Below are 16,675 nucleotides of genomic sequence, written 5' to 3' on the forward strand. Positions count from 1 at the left end.
CTGCAGCCTCAGCCTCCCCAGGTCAAATGATCCACCCATCTCAGCTTCCTGAGTAGCTGGGACTACAGGCACTTGCCACCATGCCCAGATAACTTTTGCTTTTTTTTTTTTTTTTTGTGGAGACGGAGTTTCGCCATGTTACCCAGGCTGGTCTTGAACTCCTGGGCTCAAGCAGTTAACCCACCTCGGCCTCATAAAGTGCTGGGATTACAGACGTGAGCCATCACACCCAGCTGGAAAGTATAAATACTTAACTGCTAATGTGGGTTCATATGGTTGGCTGGTTGTGAAGTCAGGGTTTAAGGATTCTGGGGCAGAATAGGCTTGCTTACCCCCAAATAAGGACATTGACAGTCTATCTGTAGATAGCAGTTTAGCAGTTAGGATGGTTTCAAGATGATTCTCTGGATACCTGTCACTTCTAGTAGCAGTACTCTCTGCCCAGCCGGATACTGTACCAGGATATGGTGTGTGGAGCCATTGCCTAGGAAAGTAGCAGCCTTGCTTCTCTGGGTTGTGTGTTTGCAGATTCAGAGCATTAATCATTGACTTAGCTCCCTAAGAAAGCTGCTGCAGGGCTTTCTTCTTTTTCTTTTTTTTTTGAGACGGAGTCTCGCTGTCGCCCAGGCTGGAGTGCAGTGGCGTGATCTTAGCTCACTGCAAGCTCCGCTTCCGGGGCTCACGCCGTTCTCCTGCTTCAGGCTTCCGAGTAGCTGGGACTACAGGTGCCTGCCACCACGCTCGGCCAATTTTTTGTATTTTTTAGTAGAGACGGGGTTTCACCGTGTTAGCCAGGATGGTCTTGATCACCTGACCTCATGATCCGCCCGCCTCAGCCTCCCAAAGTGCTGGGATTACAGGCATGAGCCACTGCACCCACCCTGCAGGGCTTTCTTTACAACTCAAACTTGTATCTGACGTTAGCCGAGTCTCCTAAGTGCTGAATACATCAGGCCGGATAGCACCTCTTCCCGCCAGGATTAGAGTTCCTGAGTCTTTTAATGACCCTGACTGTACTTATGATCTCCCAGATGATCAGTGCTGGTTCCAAGGCACACACATTCTTCTTCCTGAAAATGCTGATAGGCTTCTGGGAGAAGGTTGACTGTGAATATCAAAGGGTAAAAATAGACTTCTATAAATTAAGGGCCTTAATTGACCCATCGCAAACATTCCCACAAGGGAATTAGAGCTTGGTGTATATTCTCCCTTTTGGCTTTGCCATTAAGGTCTATCCCCTAATCCCTCAATGCAGTTACAGCTCCAAGATGCCATTCTTGCCCACCAAAGTATTGAATGTGGCAGCTCTGGTTCACATTTAAAAGGATTTGATAGGATCAAAATCCAGATTGCAACATGAGGTCCAGTACTAAGGAGCGTATCGTTGTCTGAGAAACAGTTGCCTCTCCGTGTTTCCTGGGGCAGAAGGTGGGCTGGACAACTGAGGAGGATCTCAGAGTGTCCCTTAGTACTTGAAAAGGGAGCAGACTTCAGTCAGGGCTGCAGGTGGCTGTGACCAAAGACCAGGAGTTTTGACTTCAGGCCAACTAGCCGGGGAAGGGGCAGGGGCCTTCATTGCTACGTCCTGTAGAAGCCAACTGGTAACAATGGAGTGGGCATAGTGGGCAGGGATAGGGGCAGGAGGCAGATGGGGAAGAAGCCTTGTGACTCAGACCCTAGCTGGCTTTTCTATATCTGTCCTGCAGTGTGACGCAGAATGGGCTTGGGGCAGCCACAAGGCCAGAGGCAGCTCCATGTGGAATGGGGACCTTTTCTGGTTGCGTCAGGCCATTGGTGGCTTTTTCTGGGTTTCAATTAAAATCAGAAAATTGAGGGTGGGGACAGACAAATGAGGTATGCACCACTTCTAGCCTCTGTCCCCTGTGGCATTGTTAGTTTTCATGACTGAGCTAGCATCTTTGGACATTTGAGATTTTTAACCTGACTTTGAGTTACCTGAAGCCAGGTCAGTATTATTTATTCAGATATTCAACAGATAATTATTGGGTATCTGCTGTGTGCCAGGCACTGTTCTAGGCCCTGGAGATATATACCCAGTGAACAAAGCAAAAACCTTGACCTCCAGGAGCTTGGGTCTCATGCAGAGAGACAGAGGAGCAATAAAGCGAATAGCAGGCATCGGGGCACATTAGATGTGAGAAGCCCTGGGAAAACAGTAGTGAAGCAGAGGATGGACCTGGGCAGTGCTCAGAGACTGGGATGTTACCGTTCTCAGTAGGGTGACTGGGGTTGGCCTCGTTGGGAAGGTGAGGTGGGAGCACAGACTCAAAGGAAGCAAGAGAGTGAGTCATGTTGATATCTGGAGGAAGAGCATTTTGGTCATAAAGAACAGCACGAAACTGGGAGGCGGAGCTTGCAGTGAGCCGAGATCGCACCACTGCACTCCAGCCTGGGCAACAGAGCAAGACTCCGCCTCAAAAAAAAAAAAAACCAGCCAGTTCAAAGGTCCTGTGGTGAGGTGGTGCCTAGTGTGTTGGAGGAAGAGCAAAGGGCAGTGTGGCAAGGGGATGGGAAGTAGGAGATGAGGTTGGGAGAGAACAAGCGTCCGAGGCACATGGCACCTGTGTGCCATTGGAGGACTCAGGAGTTGCTGTGGAAGAAGACTGGAACCTCTTCGTCTTTGTGTCCCCATGTTTAGCGTGGTTCCTGCAGTCAACGTTGATTGTCTTGATGTAAGAAGTCTCAGTACGGGAATCAAACACATATCTCTAATGAGCAGTGGACATCCAGTCTTAGGCAGTGTCAGAGTCCTTGAAACTGGTTTTGCTATGGAATGCTTTGCCCGATGGGAGCCTGGGGGCTGCACATGAGCAAGAAGGGGGCATTTTGCTTACTTCTCAGAGTCCCCTGCCCTTTCTGGGCATTCCAGCACGGTTCACAACAGTGGGATGGTGGTGTGAGTCATTCGTTTCATGCCTGAGGGCAGTGCAGCTCTCATCCCTGGAGGTGATTAGTGAGTGGGAGTTTCCCTAGAGAGTTTTGAGGCCAGTTGAGTAGCAGATCCTGGCTGGCTTGAAATTGATTGCCTGCTGACCACTTGCTGGGTTGCTTATAACCTGGCCCCAGGACAGCTTCCTGGTAGCCTCCAGGTAAGCACAGGAACAGATTTGTCAGCTTCATGGGCAAATAAAAAATACAATACCTTACTATTAACCACAGTCACCCTTCTGTGCGATAGAACACGAGATCTCACTCCTCCTGTGTAATTGGAACTTTGTACCTGTTGACCAACCTCTCCCCATCTTCCCCATCCGCATCCCTGCATCGCCTCCCTGCCTGGTCTCCTGTAACCACTGTTCTCCTCTCTAGTTCTAGAAGATCAACTTTGTTTAGATTCCACAAATGAGTGAGATCATGCTAGAAGAGAGGTTTTTGAATGTTCTTACCACAAAGAAATGATAAATACATGAGGCGATGGATATGCTAAGTACCCTGATATGATCATTACATGACATACACATGTATTAAAACATCAAATTGTACCCCATAACCATGTACAATTGTAATGCATCCATTAAAAAATGAAAATAAAAAAGAGAAAAAGATAACATTAAACAGCTTTATTCACTCAAATAATATTGTGCTGGGTGACACTTGAGTTCTGGGTGGGTCATTTTCCGACATGAGCAGAATGTGCTCTGTCTGCGAAGCAGAGGCTGGCTGCCATACTTACCCTGGTGCACTCCCTGCCGCGAGTAATTGTTGAGCCCCTACAAGTTGCAGGCAGGTGCCATAAATGAACAAGACATCTGTCCCTTTCCTGATGGTCTATTTGTGAGGGATAGACAGTAAGCCAGCTCATCCTCACAGATTTAAGATTTGGATATGAGAAGGAAATAGAAGCAACTTTGGGAGGTGTGGTGAGGGAAGCCCCCCTCAGGAGGGAGCCTAATACTGAGAACTGAGGTCAGGGAGCTAGGCCTGCTGAGAGTTGAGGGGTGGGATGGGGGGACATGGCCAAAACATGAAAAACGGTGAGTCAGAGACTTCTGTGGGAAGGAGTTAGGTGTATATGGGATCAGGAGAGAGGCCAGTATTCAAGAAACATCCTGGGTTGGCAGAAGAGAGGGACGGTTTTCGTTTTATAGGAGGTGAACCTGGCCAGGCTTGGTGGTTCATGCCTGTAATCCCAGCACTTTGGGAGGCTGGAGTGGGCGGATCACTTGAGGCCAACCTAGACAACATGGTAAGACCCCGTCTCTACAAAAAGTACACAAATTAACTAGGTGTGGTGGTGCATACCTGTGGTCCCAACTACTCAGGAGGCTGAGGTGGGAGGATCTCTTGAGCCTGGGAGGCGGAGGTTGCAGTGAGCCATGATCGCACCACTGCACTCCAGCCTGGGCAACAGAGTGAGACTCTGTCTAAAAAAGAAAGAAAAGAAGGCAAGCCTACTTGTTTGTCTCATTGAACATCTCATGTCATGCTCATAATGAAAAAGAGTGAGGTGGTGGTATTGTCACACGCTCCCCATGAGGAAGCCAAGGTTCCCAGAGGTTAAGTGATTGGGATTGCAGGTGACCAGCCCCAAATCTCACTGTTTCTATTCCATGTCTTTTTATCACCACTTGCAATTATGTTTTCCAGTTTAGCATGAGATATCGGGGCAGTGTGGCATTTTGGGCTGTTTCGAGTAACAGAATAACCAATATTTCACAGTTCATCTTTTTCAAAATATAGTAAAATACTCTTTCCAAAGAAATACCAAATAAGTGCTTGGTATGTCATTGTTTAGTAAGGGAGTGTGAGATGCCTCATTTTGTGTGATTGAAGAGGCCTGTTCAATGCTCGTGAGGATCTTGCAATTAATTCATCCCACAAGCATTCCCTCTTGATTGAATGCCAGAGACAGTGCCAGACATACTGCTTGGCATTGAGAGGGACAGAGAAGATGACCTGGGATGGAGAATGCAAGTGAGAGGAGGCTGGCCCCCTACAGACTTAGTGACGTGCCAGAGGTCGCTTTCCAAGAAGAAATTGCAGCACCGTCTTGATGTTACCTGTTCCTTATCCCAGCGTCAAGTGCTGAGCACACGGCTGCGAGAGGCCTGTAAGTGCTGTGAGTCTGTTCCAATTCCTGAGAGATGCCTTGCTTTATGCCTCTGCAGCTGCAACACCCCTGATAACTGGTAATTCATGGAAAAGAATGCCATGTTCTCCTTGTTAATGGAAGTGGCCTGCTACCTCTGCATGTTCCCCACTCCATAGCTTTCATCTTCCCCTTTACATTCAGTAGTGCCGTCAAATCGCCTCACTGATGTTGCAGCTGTGCATTCTTCATGAGTGTTTGGGCTTTGGTTCTGCAGCTCCACGCAGCTCCTGGATTGGCGAGTAAGGCATGTGTCTGTACATCACCCTGGGGTACATCACCCAACTGGTGCTTGCTTGCCAATCACCTCCTTCTGGATGAGAACAGATTCACTCTGCTGCACTGTCACATGGCTTCCTTTTTCAGCCAATGGCCAAGCCATGTGCTACAGTGCTGTTGGTTACAGTGGGTGTGATCCCCTGTGACTTTGTCTCTGTGTATGTGAGATAAAAATGTGGAAAGATGCACGTGTCTGTGATCCCAGCTACGTGGGAGGCTGAGGCTGGAGAATCGCTTAAACCCAGGAGGTGGAGGTTGCAGTGAGCTGAGATCGCACCACTGCACTCCAGCCTGGGTGACAAAGTAAGACCCTATCTCAAAAAAAAAAAAAAAATGTGAAAAGAGTCACGTTATAGACAACCGTGTAATTGTCAGGTCAGAGGGCCACCTGTCAAGTGATATATAAACTGCCACTGCCCTTTTGTTGCGAAGAACTACCTGTTTCTCTGATTAGTGTGACATCAGCATGGCGTAGTCTTAACATCAGTGCTCCCGGGAAGCTGGCCCAGCATTGGGAGGTGCAGCAAATGTATATGGAAGGGAATGGTGTTTGAGCCATTCCTGGCAGGAAGGTTATGCACCTAGGCACCAGAGCTAGATTCTTCCTGAGTTCAAATCCTGCCTCTGCCTCTCACTAGTGGGTGATCTTGGGCAAGGTCCTCACCTGTGTAGTTCCTTGCCCCATTTGGTTATTTGTAGGATAAAGCAAGACTATATGTATAAAGTGCTCAGAGCCATGCTGGGCACATTTTAAGTGCTCACTGACTATTCAGGATGGCTGTTATTACCTGGAAAGAGTAACAAGAGTGTGCCATCTGTTGGCACCTCTCAGAAGCACTGTTGGGGAGATGCTAATATGATGCCCATTAATGGCTGTGGAAACTGAGACCCATAGAGGAGAAGGTAGGAAGCATTGGAGCCAGGACTCAAACTGCGGTGGGTGGGACCCCGGGCGTCTGAATCCCATCCTGATTTTGTACCTTGCTCCGTACCTTGCCAGTCCTGGCTGCTGAGGCTGGAGATGAGGAAGGTTAGCCAGGGGCCCAGGAGCATGTCGGGGAGGCTGAGTCTAGCCCACTAACAAACCAGAAGGCCAGCGAGCAGTAAGTTGCTAGGAGCTTGGGAGTCCAGTTTAAAGCACAGAACATGATTGTTCCTTAAAAGCCCATCCCCTGCCCTGTCTTCCATCCTTGTGATCTATTTGCCAGGGGGTTGAAGGGCAATGAAAATTTCTCTGGTGCCCCCTTGCACCGGGCATTTTGCCTGTTGGATCCCACACTACCCCCATGGTGGCGTGTGATATGGAACTACTCTTGTCTCTGTTTTACAGATGAGGAACTGAGGCTCCGGTGGTCAGGGTCGCTTGGCTAGTAGAAAGTGGGTCTGAGACTTGGAGCCAGGTCTGCCTGGGCATGTTTTTTTGTTAGTCAACATGACCTGCCTCCTTTCTTAAGGGGAAAACCTTTCTCCTACTTCTCAAATCGCTTAGCAGAGCCGTTTGAGGAAGCATCCTCAGAGGGTGAGTGGACTCAGCCTGGGAGAGCCTGGAAGGGTCTTCTTAGCCTGATTACCATGACAGCTCCAACAGATCCAGACAGAATCCCAGGCCTCGAGATCTCTCCTTCCCTTACCTGATGTCTCTGGCCACTGGTCTCTCTTTCCTTCGTGCTCAACCAAGATTCTTCCCTGGGCAGGCTGCTTGGTGCCCTTATATCCCCTTTCCTGGTCACTCGCCAACCACTGCTTTCTCCTCTCCCTGCTGCACCACTGAATAGATGCTGAGAAACCCACTCAACACGTTGCATCTGTAGGGCACTGACTCAAGGCATCCGATATCTCTTCTGAGGCAATGAGTGTGAAGAACCCCTTTATGAGCAGCACGGGCTAGCGCCTGGCTGAGAGGCTACTGACTGACCCGGGACCACTGCCCTGACTTCCTGCAAGGTCCAGCGGCTGTATGTCTGCCCCTGCCTAGGGAGCTGGCCGAGCACCTTGAGTCCAAGGGTGCCACTACTGTCACCAAGCACCAGGCCCAGGTGACCTAGGCCTTAGCAGAAATAAAAGACGAGTGACTTCTGGACACACCTAGGGAGCTGGCTCCTCCTGGGCTCTGAGCTGGCTTTCCTACTATTGTCTTCTTCCTGAACATGCTCCTGAACTCCTGTTGACATCCAAGACTCGTATCACTCATTTCCTTCTCTATCAAGCCCTCCTAAGCTCCCCCTATGCCTCCCAGCCCTGGCACATTTTCCCTCCCTTCCTCTGTGGCCCCCATCACTCTTGTGTGAACCTCTTCTCTTCCAGCATCTGCACAGGCCATGTGGCAATAAATGCAGGATTCACTGGGATTCACCAGGATTCACCTGTCTGGGGTGAACTGTGGGCTCTGAGAGGTGTGGCCTATGGCTTGATGATCTTACCTCAGCTCCCCTCATATCATTAGTGGTCAGTGAATCCAGCTCTACCGCCTGTTCACTTTCTCCTATCTTGTATTTAGGGCATTACAGCAATTTGACTTCATTGAAAATCCTCTTGGTAAACTTGTTGGTGTTTTTTGTTTGTTTGTTTGTTTTTGAGACAGAGTCTTGCTGTGTCACCCAGGCTGGAATGCAGTGGCATGACCGCAGCTCACTGGAGCCTCAGCCTCTTGGGCTCAAGTGATCTTCCTGCCTCAGCCTCCTGAGTAGCTGGGACTACAGGATACACCACCATACCCAGCTAATTTTTGTATTTTTTGTAGAGACAAGGTCTCACCATGCTTCCTGGGCTCATCTTGAACTTCTGGGCTCAAGTGATCCTCCTGCCTTAGCCTCTCTAAATCTTGGGGTTACAGGCGTGAGCCACTGCACTCAGCCTGGGAAACTTTTTAAATTGAGGAATCACATAAATACGATAAAATACATAAAAGTTTAGTAATCTTAGATGTACTGCTTGATGATTTTGTACACGCGATTATATTCATGTATAATTCGAGTCAAGATGGAAAGCATTTCTGGTTTTCCCATAAAGCCCCTCCTCAGTTTGTAACCCATACCTCCACCCCACCCAAGAGAATCATCATCCTAACTTCTAAACTTGCCTTTTCAAAGTTTTTTTAAAATTGTATAAAATAAGGATAAAATTCACTCTCAACTATTCTTAAGTGTTCAGTTCAGTGGCATTAATGCATTCTGTAAAGATGTTCTTTACATTTAAATAGTGCTGGTAATATTTTCTTGTGCTGGTAATAAAATTTTCTAGTGCTGGTAATATTTAAGTAGTGCTGGTAATAAAACAACTGAATGATGTAGAAGTAGGTAGAGCAGAAAGTGAAAGTTCCTCCAACCTCAGTATCTTCCTCAGAGGGAACCACTGTTCTCAGTTTGTATATCCTTCCAGACCTTTCTCTGTGTATTTTCATGTAATTATCAACCTAGGAATACATGATATACATGTATGTTTCAGCTCTATAGTTTTGGTTTTATTTTAACCATAAACTGAATCATTAATTGTTGATTGCAACTTGCTTTTTCATGTGCAGCCTGTGTCCAAGTCTTTGTAAGCTGCTGTACCCACACCTGGTGGAACATGTTCTGTTTGACATCTGTCTTCTCAGCCAGGGGTCTCCTTTCTTTCCCTCAGGCACCCAGTCTTTGGTTGTTTCCATCCTCCCTCCCATACCCTGTTGCTGCCCTTTGCAGAGTTTCTGCACTCAGATTCCTCCATTCCCTGAAAGACTGACCCCTGGGGATTCACCTTTCCCCAAGTATTTGACTTTTGAAAGGACCAAAGCCTTACGTGAAGGGGTTCAAGGCTGATGGAAGACATCATTAACCAGTAGGCAGGTGCAGGCACTTAGGGAGTAGTTAGGCCCCAGGGCACCTCTAAAATGTCATTGCTGACTATCAGCTGGCCCTGACCCCCAAAGTCAGCCCAAATATCCAGCTGCAGAGCTCAAGGCTCCCTTGTATTTCACTGCAGTCAGCAAGGAGGCTCCTTCCCCTCATGCTCCTCCTGCAGCCCAGCCTCAGCGCGTGGTGAGACCTAAACCTGTGGCATTTGGGAAATGTAGACCTTCTTTGCAGAATACTTTTCCCTGGGCATGTGTTGTATACTTTCTTTTTGAGAAAATCAACCCAAACGCCTTCTGATTTCTTACTCTGAAGTGGGCTTTTCCACTTCTGGTTAGTTTGGGTGAGCTTGCTCTTTCATTGTGCTATGTTTAGCTCCTGAGAATGTTTGGCTTTTTTCCCCCTTCTTTCCCTCCCTTCTCCTCCTTCTCCTTTTTTCATCATTCTGTCTTGCCCTTTGGGTACAGCCTGGTACAAACATTCATTCCTACAGCCATGAGCTTACTCAGCAGCAGCCTGTCCACCTCTGGTCCAGGCACCGTGGGGTAGAGCTGAGAGCACACTGGTGAGAGACGGGACAGGGACCCTTCTCCTGGGGGCTTCAGATTGGAGCATCCTTGGAGGCTGGCAGCCAGAAGGAGGGTGACAGGAGCAGCAGAAATGGTCACAAATCTCTGCCCACACTTCCCAGCCAAGTTCTACCATCCTCTGCATGCTACCTGTGATGTTTTGGTGTTAGCTTTAAGAAAAAGAAAAAAAAAAACAGATTTTAAAAATATAGAATAAAAGGGAGCAAAAATAGTCCATGTCCAAATGACCCCTGCTGAATTTTTATTATATATATATTTATATTTATATGTTTAGAGGCAGGGTCTCACTGTGTAGACCTGGCTGGTCTTGAACTACTGGGCTCAAGCGATCCTCCCATCTCAGCCTCCCAAAGTGCTGGGATTATAGACATGAGTTCTACACCCAGCTGAGTGTTTAAAATAAAGTTAATATATGTACATGATTAGAAATCTCAAACCAAAAGGTATTTGAAAAAAAAAAGTGTGCTTGTGTGGGTGTGTACACAGTGCCACTAATTTTTTTTATTCCCCCAAGATGCCAATGCATTCTTAGGCATCTTTCCAGGAAAAGTCGTGTTTATACCATCATGTGTAGCCTTTGAAAGGGGCTACCTGAAAGGGACCCTACCGCGTACTCTGTTCCTGCCTTTTCATCCTGGTGCTGAGTCTGCATCAGTTTATCTAGGAATAAAAAGGCCCCAGTCTTCTTAGATTCCCACCCTTTGGACAAACAGATCGTAATTACCTAACAACTCCCCTATCGATGGACATTTAGGTTATTTCCAGTTGTTGACTGGAAGGTCGTGTTATAAAGGTTTGAAATTTCCCCAGTAAGCATGCCCTCCCACACCAGACACCTGATCACTGAGAAAAGCAGATCCCTTTGGAAAGTTTTAAAATTCATTCTTGCAGCTGATTTTTTTTTTCTTTTTTTTAGATGTAGGCAGGGAAAAGAAGGTAACGTTTTGTGTTGGATGTTCACCGTTTCGGCACTCTCTGAAGGAACTTTATTATTTATTTATTTATTTATTATTTTGAGACGGAGTCTCACTCTGTTGTGCCCAGGCTGGAGTGTAGTGGTTTGATCTTGGTTTACTTCAACCTCCGCCTCCCAGGTTCAATCGATTCTCCTGCGCCAGCCTCCCGAGTAGCTGGGACTGCAAGTACCCATCACCACACCTGGCTAATTTTTTGTATTTTTAGTAGAGATGGGGTTTCACTATATCAGCCAGGCTGGTCTCGAACTCCTGACCTCAGGTGATCCGCCTGCCTGGGCCTCCCAGAGTGCTGGGATTACAGGCGTGAGCTACCACGCCCGGCCTCGGAAGGAACTTTACATCCATGGGTTCCTTTGGTTCTAGGGGGCCGGAATTACTCTCCCCATGTTTTAGAACAGGAACCTGAGGCCTGGGACGGGCCAGCTGGGTTGGGGTTCAGACCACTCTGGCCAGCCCCAGGCACTGAGCACTGTGTTTCACTTCGTCAGTTCTGCCAACTTGTTCTGTGCATCTGAGTCCACACAGAGCTTAGGGAGGGGTTTCTACATCTGTCCGTGTGAATTTCTGCTCATAATTTCAAACTGGGGGACGTTTTGCCCTGCGCTTGGTCTCTTATTTTCTGTCTCTGAAAGCTTTGATTACTATGTGGCCGGCTCTGAAATTCTGAAATTCACTAGGAGTCGGCAGTGATGGGAGGAAGCTAACTTCCTGGGTTAGATGCTTCAGGAGAAGATGAGAGGGCGACTAGGCTGCATTCGATCACCCAGCCTCCTAAGTGGGCTCTGATGGATGCTGTCTGTCAAGCAGTGCATTCTCAGAACGCTCCCATCTGGGGGCCCTCGGTTATTGGCGTCTGTAATACGCTATCTGGGTTTCCTGGACAGTAGAATCATGTAGCAATTTATCTGTCATTTTTTTTGTGGTTGAATAATCCACAGTGGGCAAATAAAAATTAATGTTTGTATTTGGATGCTAATTCAGCTTTCAATTAGGTTTTGTTTTGAACATTATTGAAATTAATCTGTGTTCCTTGAGCACATTTCCATTTATTGGCAAGGTACGCTGGCCCCTATATAATTGGTGGTCGTTTGGGGTAAATTCAGATGGATAATCTATATCAAGATAATGGAAAAGTTTATTTTAAAACTTTCTTTAAATGACAAAATGATATCTGAACATTATTCAGACTGTGGTAAAACACTTCAATCAAAATCCTGCCCTAAATAAATCAATTTTCTTCTGTCTTTTGCCCCTTTCTAGTCTGTTTGCGTGTCTATATTCTTTTTTTTCTTTTCTTTTCTGTTTTGAGACAATGTCTCACTCTATCGCCTGGGCTAGAATGCAGTGGCACCATCTTACTCACTGCAACCTCTGCCTCCTGGGCTAGAGCAATCCTCCTACCTCAGCCTCTCAAGTAGCTAGGACTACATGGGCATGCCACCATGCCCAGCTAATTTTTCTATTTTTTGTAGAGATGGAGTTTTGCCATGTTGCCCAGGCTGGTCTTGAAATCCTCCCAGCTTGGTCTCCCAAATTGCTGGGATTACAGGTGTGAGCCACCATGCCTGGCCTTCCTCTTTAAAGAGCAGTAAATGTGTGATTAAGTTTGAGCTCCTGGTGAAACACTGTTCTTTTAGGAAGAGTGTGAACTTTGGAATTGGCAAGCCCCAAGAAGCCCCAATTCAAATTCTGACTCCAACTCAGTAGCTATGTGACATTGGGCAAGTTATTTAACCTTTCTGTTCCTCCATTTTCTCAACGATAAAAATGGGACTGTTAATTCCTGTATATGATGGTTGTTAAAAAGACTGAGATAGAGCAATGTGAAGCATCAACCACAGTTGACACTGGCCTCATTCTGTCACCCAAGCTGGATTGTAGTGGCACAATCTTGCTCACTGAAGCCTTGACCTCCCAGCCTCAAGCAATCCTCCCGCCTCAGCCCCGCAAAGTGCTGGGATTAGAGACGTGAGCCACCACATCCAGCCATCTCTGACTTTTTTTTTTTTTTTTTTTTTTTTTTTTGAGACGGAGTCTCATTCTGTCGCCCGGGCTGGAGTACAGTGGCCGGATCTCAGCTTACTGCAAGCTCCGCCTCCCGGGTTCACGCCATTCTCCTGCCTCAGCCTCCCGAGTAGCTGGGACTACAGGCGCCCACCACCTCTCCCGGCTAGTTTTTTGTATTTTTTTAGTAGAGACGGGGTTTCACTGTGTTAGCCAGGATGGTCTCGATCTCCTGGCCTCGTGATTCGCCCGTCTCGGCCTCCCAAAGTGCTGGGATTACAGGCTTGAGCCACCGCGCCCGGCCATCTCTGACTTTTTTAAGGAAGAACTTTGTCCTTTGGGGCGAGCTGATCTTTGACTTATTGCTGATACTTACTAGGCTCCGTTTCTAATGAGAGCCAGAATTTGACAACACCCACTACACCTGGCTTTTTCTTTCTGGTTATTTATGTTTAATGTAATAGCAAGGCACACTCGTGTTTCATTTCCTGTAGTGATAGTTTTGTTTAAAATGAACTTATTTGAGTTAAAATTAATAATAATATCAGTGGGCTGTAGCTAAGACACAGCTTGTGTGGCTGGTACTTGGTTTTGAATCCCGGCTCTGCCGCCTCCCGGCTTTGTGACCTCGGGCAGATCCTTTTCTGTCTCTGTGCTTCAGTTTCTTCACCTGTAAAATGAGGATGACACAGTAATATCTCATGGAGTTGCTGTAAAGTTCAAGTGAGATCGTAGAGTCAGAGCTTGAGAACAGCGTCTGGCACATAAGAAAGTACCACAGAAGTGTTCATCAGAAGTTTCCCTTACACGAACAGCTAACATTTGGGGAGTATAGAGTTGCTGCTGGTAAAGTGCACCATTTCTGACTTAGGGTAGTAGACAGGAAATGGTAGCTGGCACTGTTGTTTTGATTGTTTGATGATGATGTTAATAATGGGCAAAATAATAGATCTGGAGGTGGCATTTGTTTTGGAGATTAATTTCTCTGTATTAAAAGATGTTTTTATTATCTGTATTCATGGAGTAAAAGGGCAGTGTTGCCACACTGACGTATTGCATTGTGGTGAAGTCAGGACCTTCGGTGCATCCATCACTGGAGTAATGCGCGCTGGACCCACCAAACACCCTCCCACCATCCACCCCCTCCAACTCCTCCACCCCTCCCAGTCTCGTTGTCCATCATCCCACACCCTGCTGCCATGTGCACATGTTATTTAGCTCCTGCTTATGAAAATATGCAATAACTGTCTGAGTTATTTCACTGAAGATAAACGTCCCGATGTTGCTACAAAAGACATGATTTCCTTGTTTTTTAGGGCTGAATGCTATGCCATTGTGTATATACACATCATTTTCTTTATCCAGTCCTCTGTTGGTGGACACTTAGGCTGATTCCATGTCTTTGCTATTGTGAATAGTCCCTCAGTAAACATGCGAGTGCAGCTATCTTATGATATAATGGTTTCTTCTGGAGATAAGTTTCTTAGGACAGAAACTTTTGGGCAACTTGATAGCATCTGGCAGGATTCCAGTGTTCGAATTCACCTGTTGCCTTCGTTGGACTTTCCTAGGCCAAGCCCAGCATTCGGTGCTTCATTAAACCCACTGAGACACTTGAGCGGTCCCTTGAGATGAACAAGCACAAGGGCAAGAGGCGGGTGCAAAAGAGACCCAACTACAAAAACGTTGGGGAAGAAGAAGATGAGGAGAAAGTGCCCACCGAGGATGCCCAAGAAGACGCCGAGAAGGCTAAAGGTACAGAGGGTGGTTCAAAAGGCATCAAGACGAGTGGGGAGAGTGAAGGTGAGTGTCCCTGTGAACGCCGCCCTGCGCCTGCGCCTGCGCCGCCAGCCAGCCTGCCAGCGAGGCTGCCACCTGTGCCCTCTCCGCCCTGAATTCTGCTCCCCCCAGTATCCAGCCAGTGATTCGGCTCCTTCCTCACACTGGCGTACCTCATTGTGTACAGCCCTGCCACTCGGAGGCTGCTGTAGGTGTGTGTCACATGCAGATTTAGGGCAAGTCCCACCCTCATAGGATGGGTGACCTGGAGCCAGGTTTTCCCACCTTAAAGGAGGGTAACAAATAGTACCTACTTTATAGTGTTCATACAAGAATTAAATGAGTGAATATGTGCAACGTGCTCCAAACAGTGCCTGGCCCATGTTAAATGCTGCGAAGGATTCGAAGCTGCAGAAGTATTCGTTATTATTATGACAGTAGGAGCAGCATGGAATTATTATTATCTTTATCCTTATTGCTGATATAATTATTCCCAATAACCGGGGGTTATAATTTGCATCCTGTGCACTGTGGGAAGAAAGAGGATTTGTGTTTAATGAAATGATATGCTTGTAGGCCAAGTACAGTGGCTCACACTTTAATCCCAGCACTTTGGGAAGCCAAGGTGGGAGGATCACTTGAGCCCAGGAAGTTGAGACCAGCCTCGCCAACGTGACGAGACCCTGTCTTTACAAAAAAATAAATAAATAAAAGTAGTATTTTTAAAATACTAAAAAATAAAATATAACTCCCTCAATTCTTACGTTAAGATTGTTTAAGTCCTATCTGTTTGGAGTGAGGTGCACTCATGTGTAGTATGTGTGTAAGCAAAATCATTCGTTCCTCCTTTTGCCCTCGTTGGGAGTTCTGGTTTTCACCTCCCTCTTGTTGAGATGCTAAAACCTTCTTGAATTGGAGGTCATTTACTCTGGGACTAAGCAAACTGGAACTGCCCTATTGCTTGTGTCATGGGTCGGACTCACAGCCACACAGCTGGGGTCTCTGCCCGTGGTCCTGGGCAGTGGGGCTGGGGGCAACGGGAAGTGATGGGGAGCTTGATACTTGGTAGAAGTGGAGCTGGGGCTCTTCTCAGGAAGGCCTGGCCATGCCTTCTGGAATGAACTTGGCATCTCCTTAGCAGCCTGGCTGCAGTCTCTGTGGGTGTGGGGAACACTTCCTGTGAGCCCTCCTACTGGGCCTTGGGCTCAGAGTGGCTACTCTGAGGCCATCTCTCCACAGCCCTGTCAGCGAGGACTGCATGAGCTTCCCAGTCCAGGGCATCTGAAGCTGTAACACAGAGCCACTCGTTCAGTGACTGGGAGCTCATTTGCTTTTGGGAGTTGCCTGAGATTCTGCAGCCAAAGCATGCCCCCGCCACCACCTTGCTTGCCCCATCATGACTTTCTTGGCAGTTGTCAGTGAATACCATGATCACATTTCGACAAGTGTAACCAAAATGTCTCTCTGATGCCACCCAGACCTCTTTTTAAGGTTGAGGTCTCCAACCTCCTCTTATTTCTGTTTAAAGTGTGCAGTAGGCATTTTGGTTTAGGAATTCATTTTTGGCCTGGAAAGCCTTTACCAGTAAATATCACTGTGGTGGGAAGGGGAGGGCCAAACACAAGGTAAGCCATGCTAATTTGCTTATTGGGGTTATTCTGATTATTTTGTTGTTAATGCAGAAGAAAAATGTCTGCCTAATCCCTAGGTTTAGTTGTTCTGTTGCCACACTGGGGGATAAATGGACGTCTTCACCTCATTTTGTGCATTGTGTTCTCATCACTTTTGCTTTAGAAAGATGCTACCTCTTTCGTTCCAGTCCTTTTAAGGATGCTCTCTAACCAGGCCTCAGTTGTGACTAACAGTGGTGCGGATCAGGCAGGCTTGGCCCCAAAATCACAATCAAATTAGTCAGCCGGCCAGCCCAGTACTGGCACACAGGGACTTCAGGCCAGTTCTGCAGGCTGCTGTTTCAGCTTGAACTGCTTGAATTAGAGTAGGGGCTCCTGGAAGCTGTGCCTGGCTGCCCTGGGCAGGGTACAAGGGAATGAATTTCCGCCGCCTCCAAAAGTCTGTTTTTCAGGTGGTTACTCAGCCAGATCATGC

At 47.3% G+C, this 16,675-nt stretch overlaps 1 protein-coding gene across 17 annotated transcripts in view; it reads left to right on the forward strand.

Moving 5' to 3' along the window:
• CLEC16A (C-type lectin domain containing 16A) overlaps positions 1–16,675 on the forward strand; it is a 238,351-nt gene that overhangs the window by 44,158 nt on the left and 177,518 nt on the right. For 10 of the 17 annotated variants that reach the window (XR_012429259.1, XM_065537629.2, XM_065537627.2 and 7 more), the window contains one exon: positions 14,362–14,593. Coding sequence is in view for 16 of the 17 variants with exons in the window: in XM_065537629.2 (XP_065393701.1) it covers positions 14,362–14,593 (232 nt within the window). In the remaining variant the exon portion in view is untranslated. The remainder of the gene's footprint in view (positions 1–14,361; positions 14,594–16,675) is intronic. The other 7 variants (XM_074027767.1, XM_065537625.2, XM_074027763.1 and 4 more) reach the window with 1 other exon arrangement.

Source organism: Macaca fascicularis, chromosome 20, assembly GCF_037993035.2.
Source record: "Macaca fascicularis isolate 582-1 chromosome 20, T2T-MFA8v1.1".
Classification (NCBI taxonomy): domain Eukaryota; kingdom Metazoa; phylum Chordata; class Mammalia; order Primates; family Cercopithecidae; genus Macaca; species Macaca fascicularis.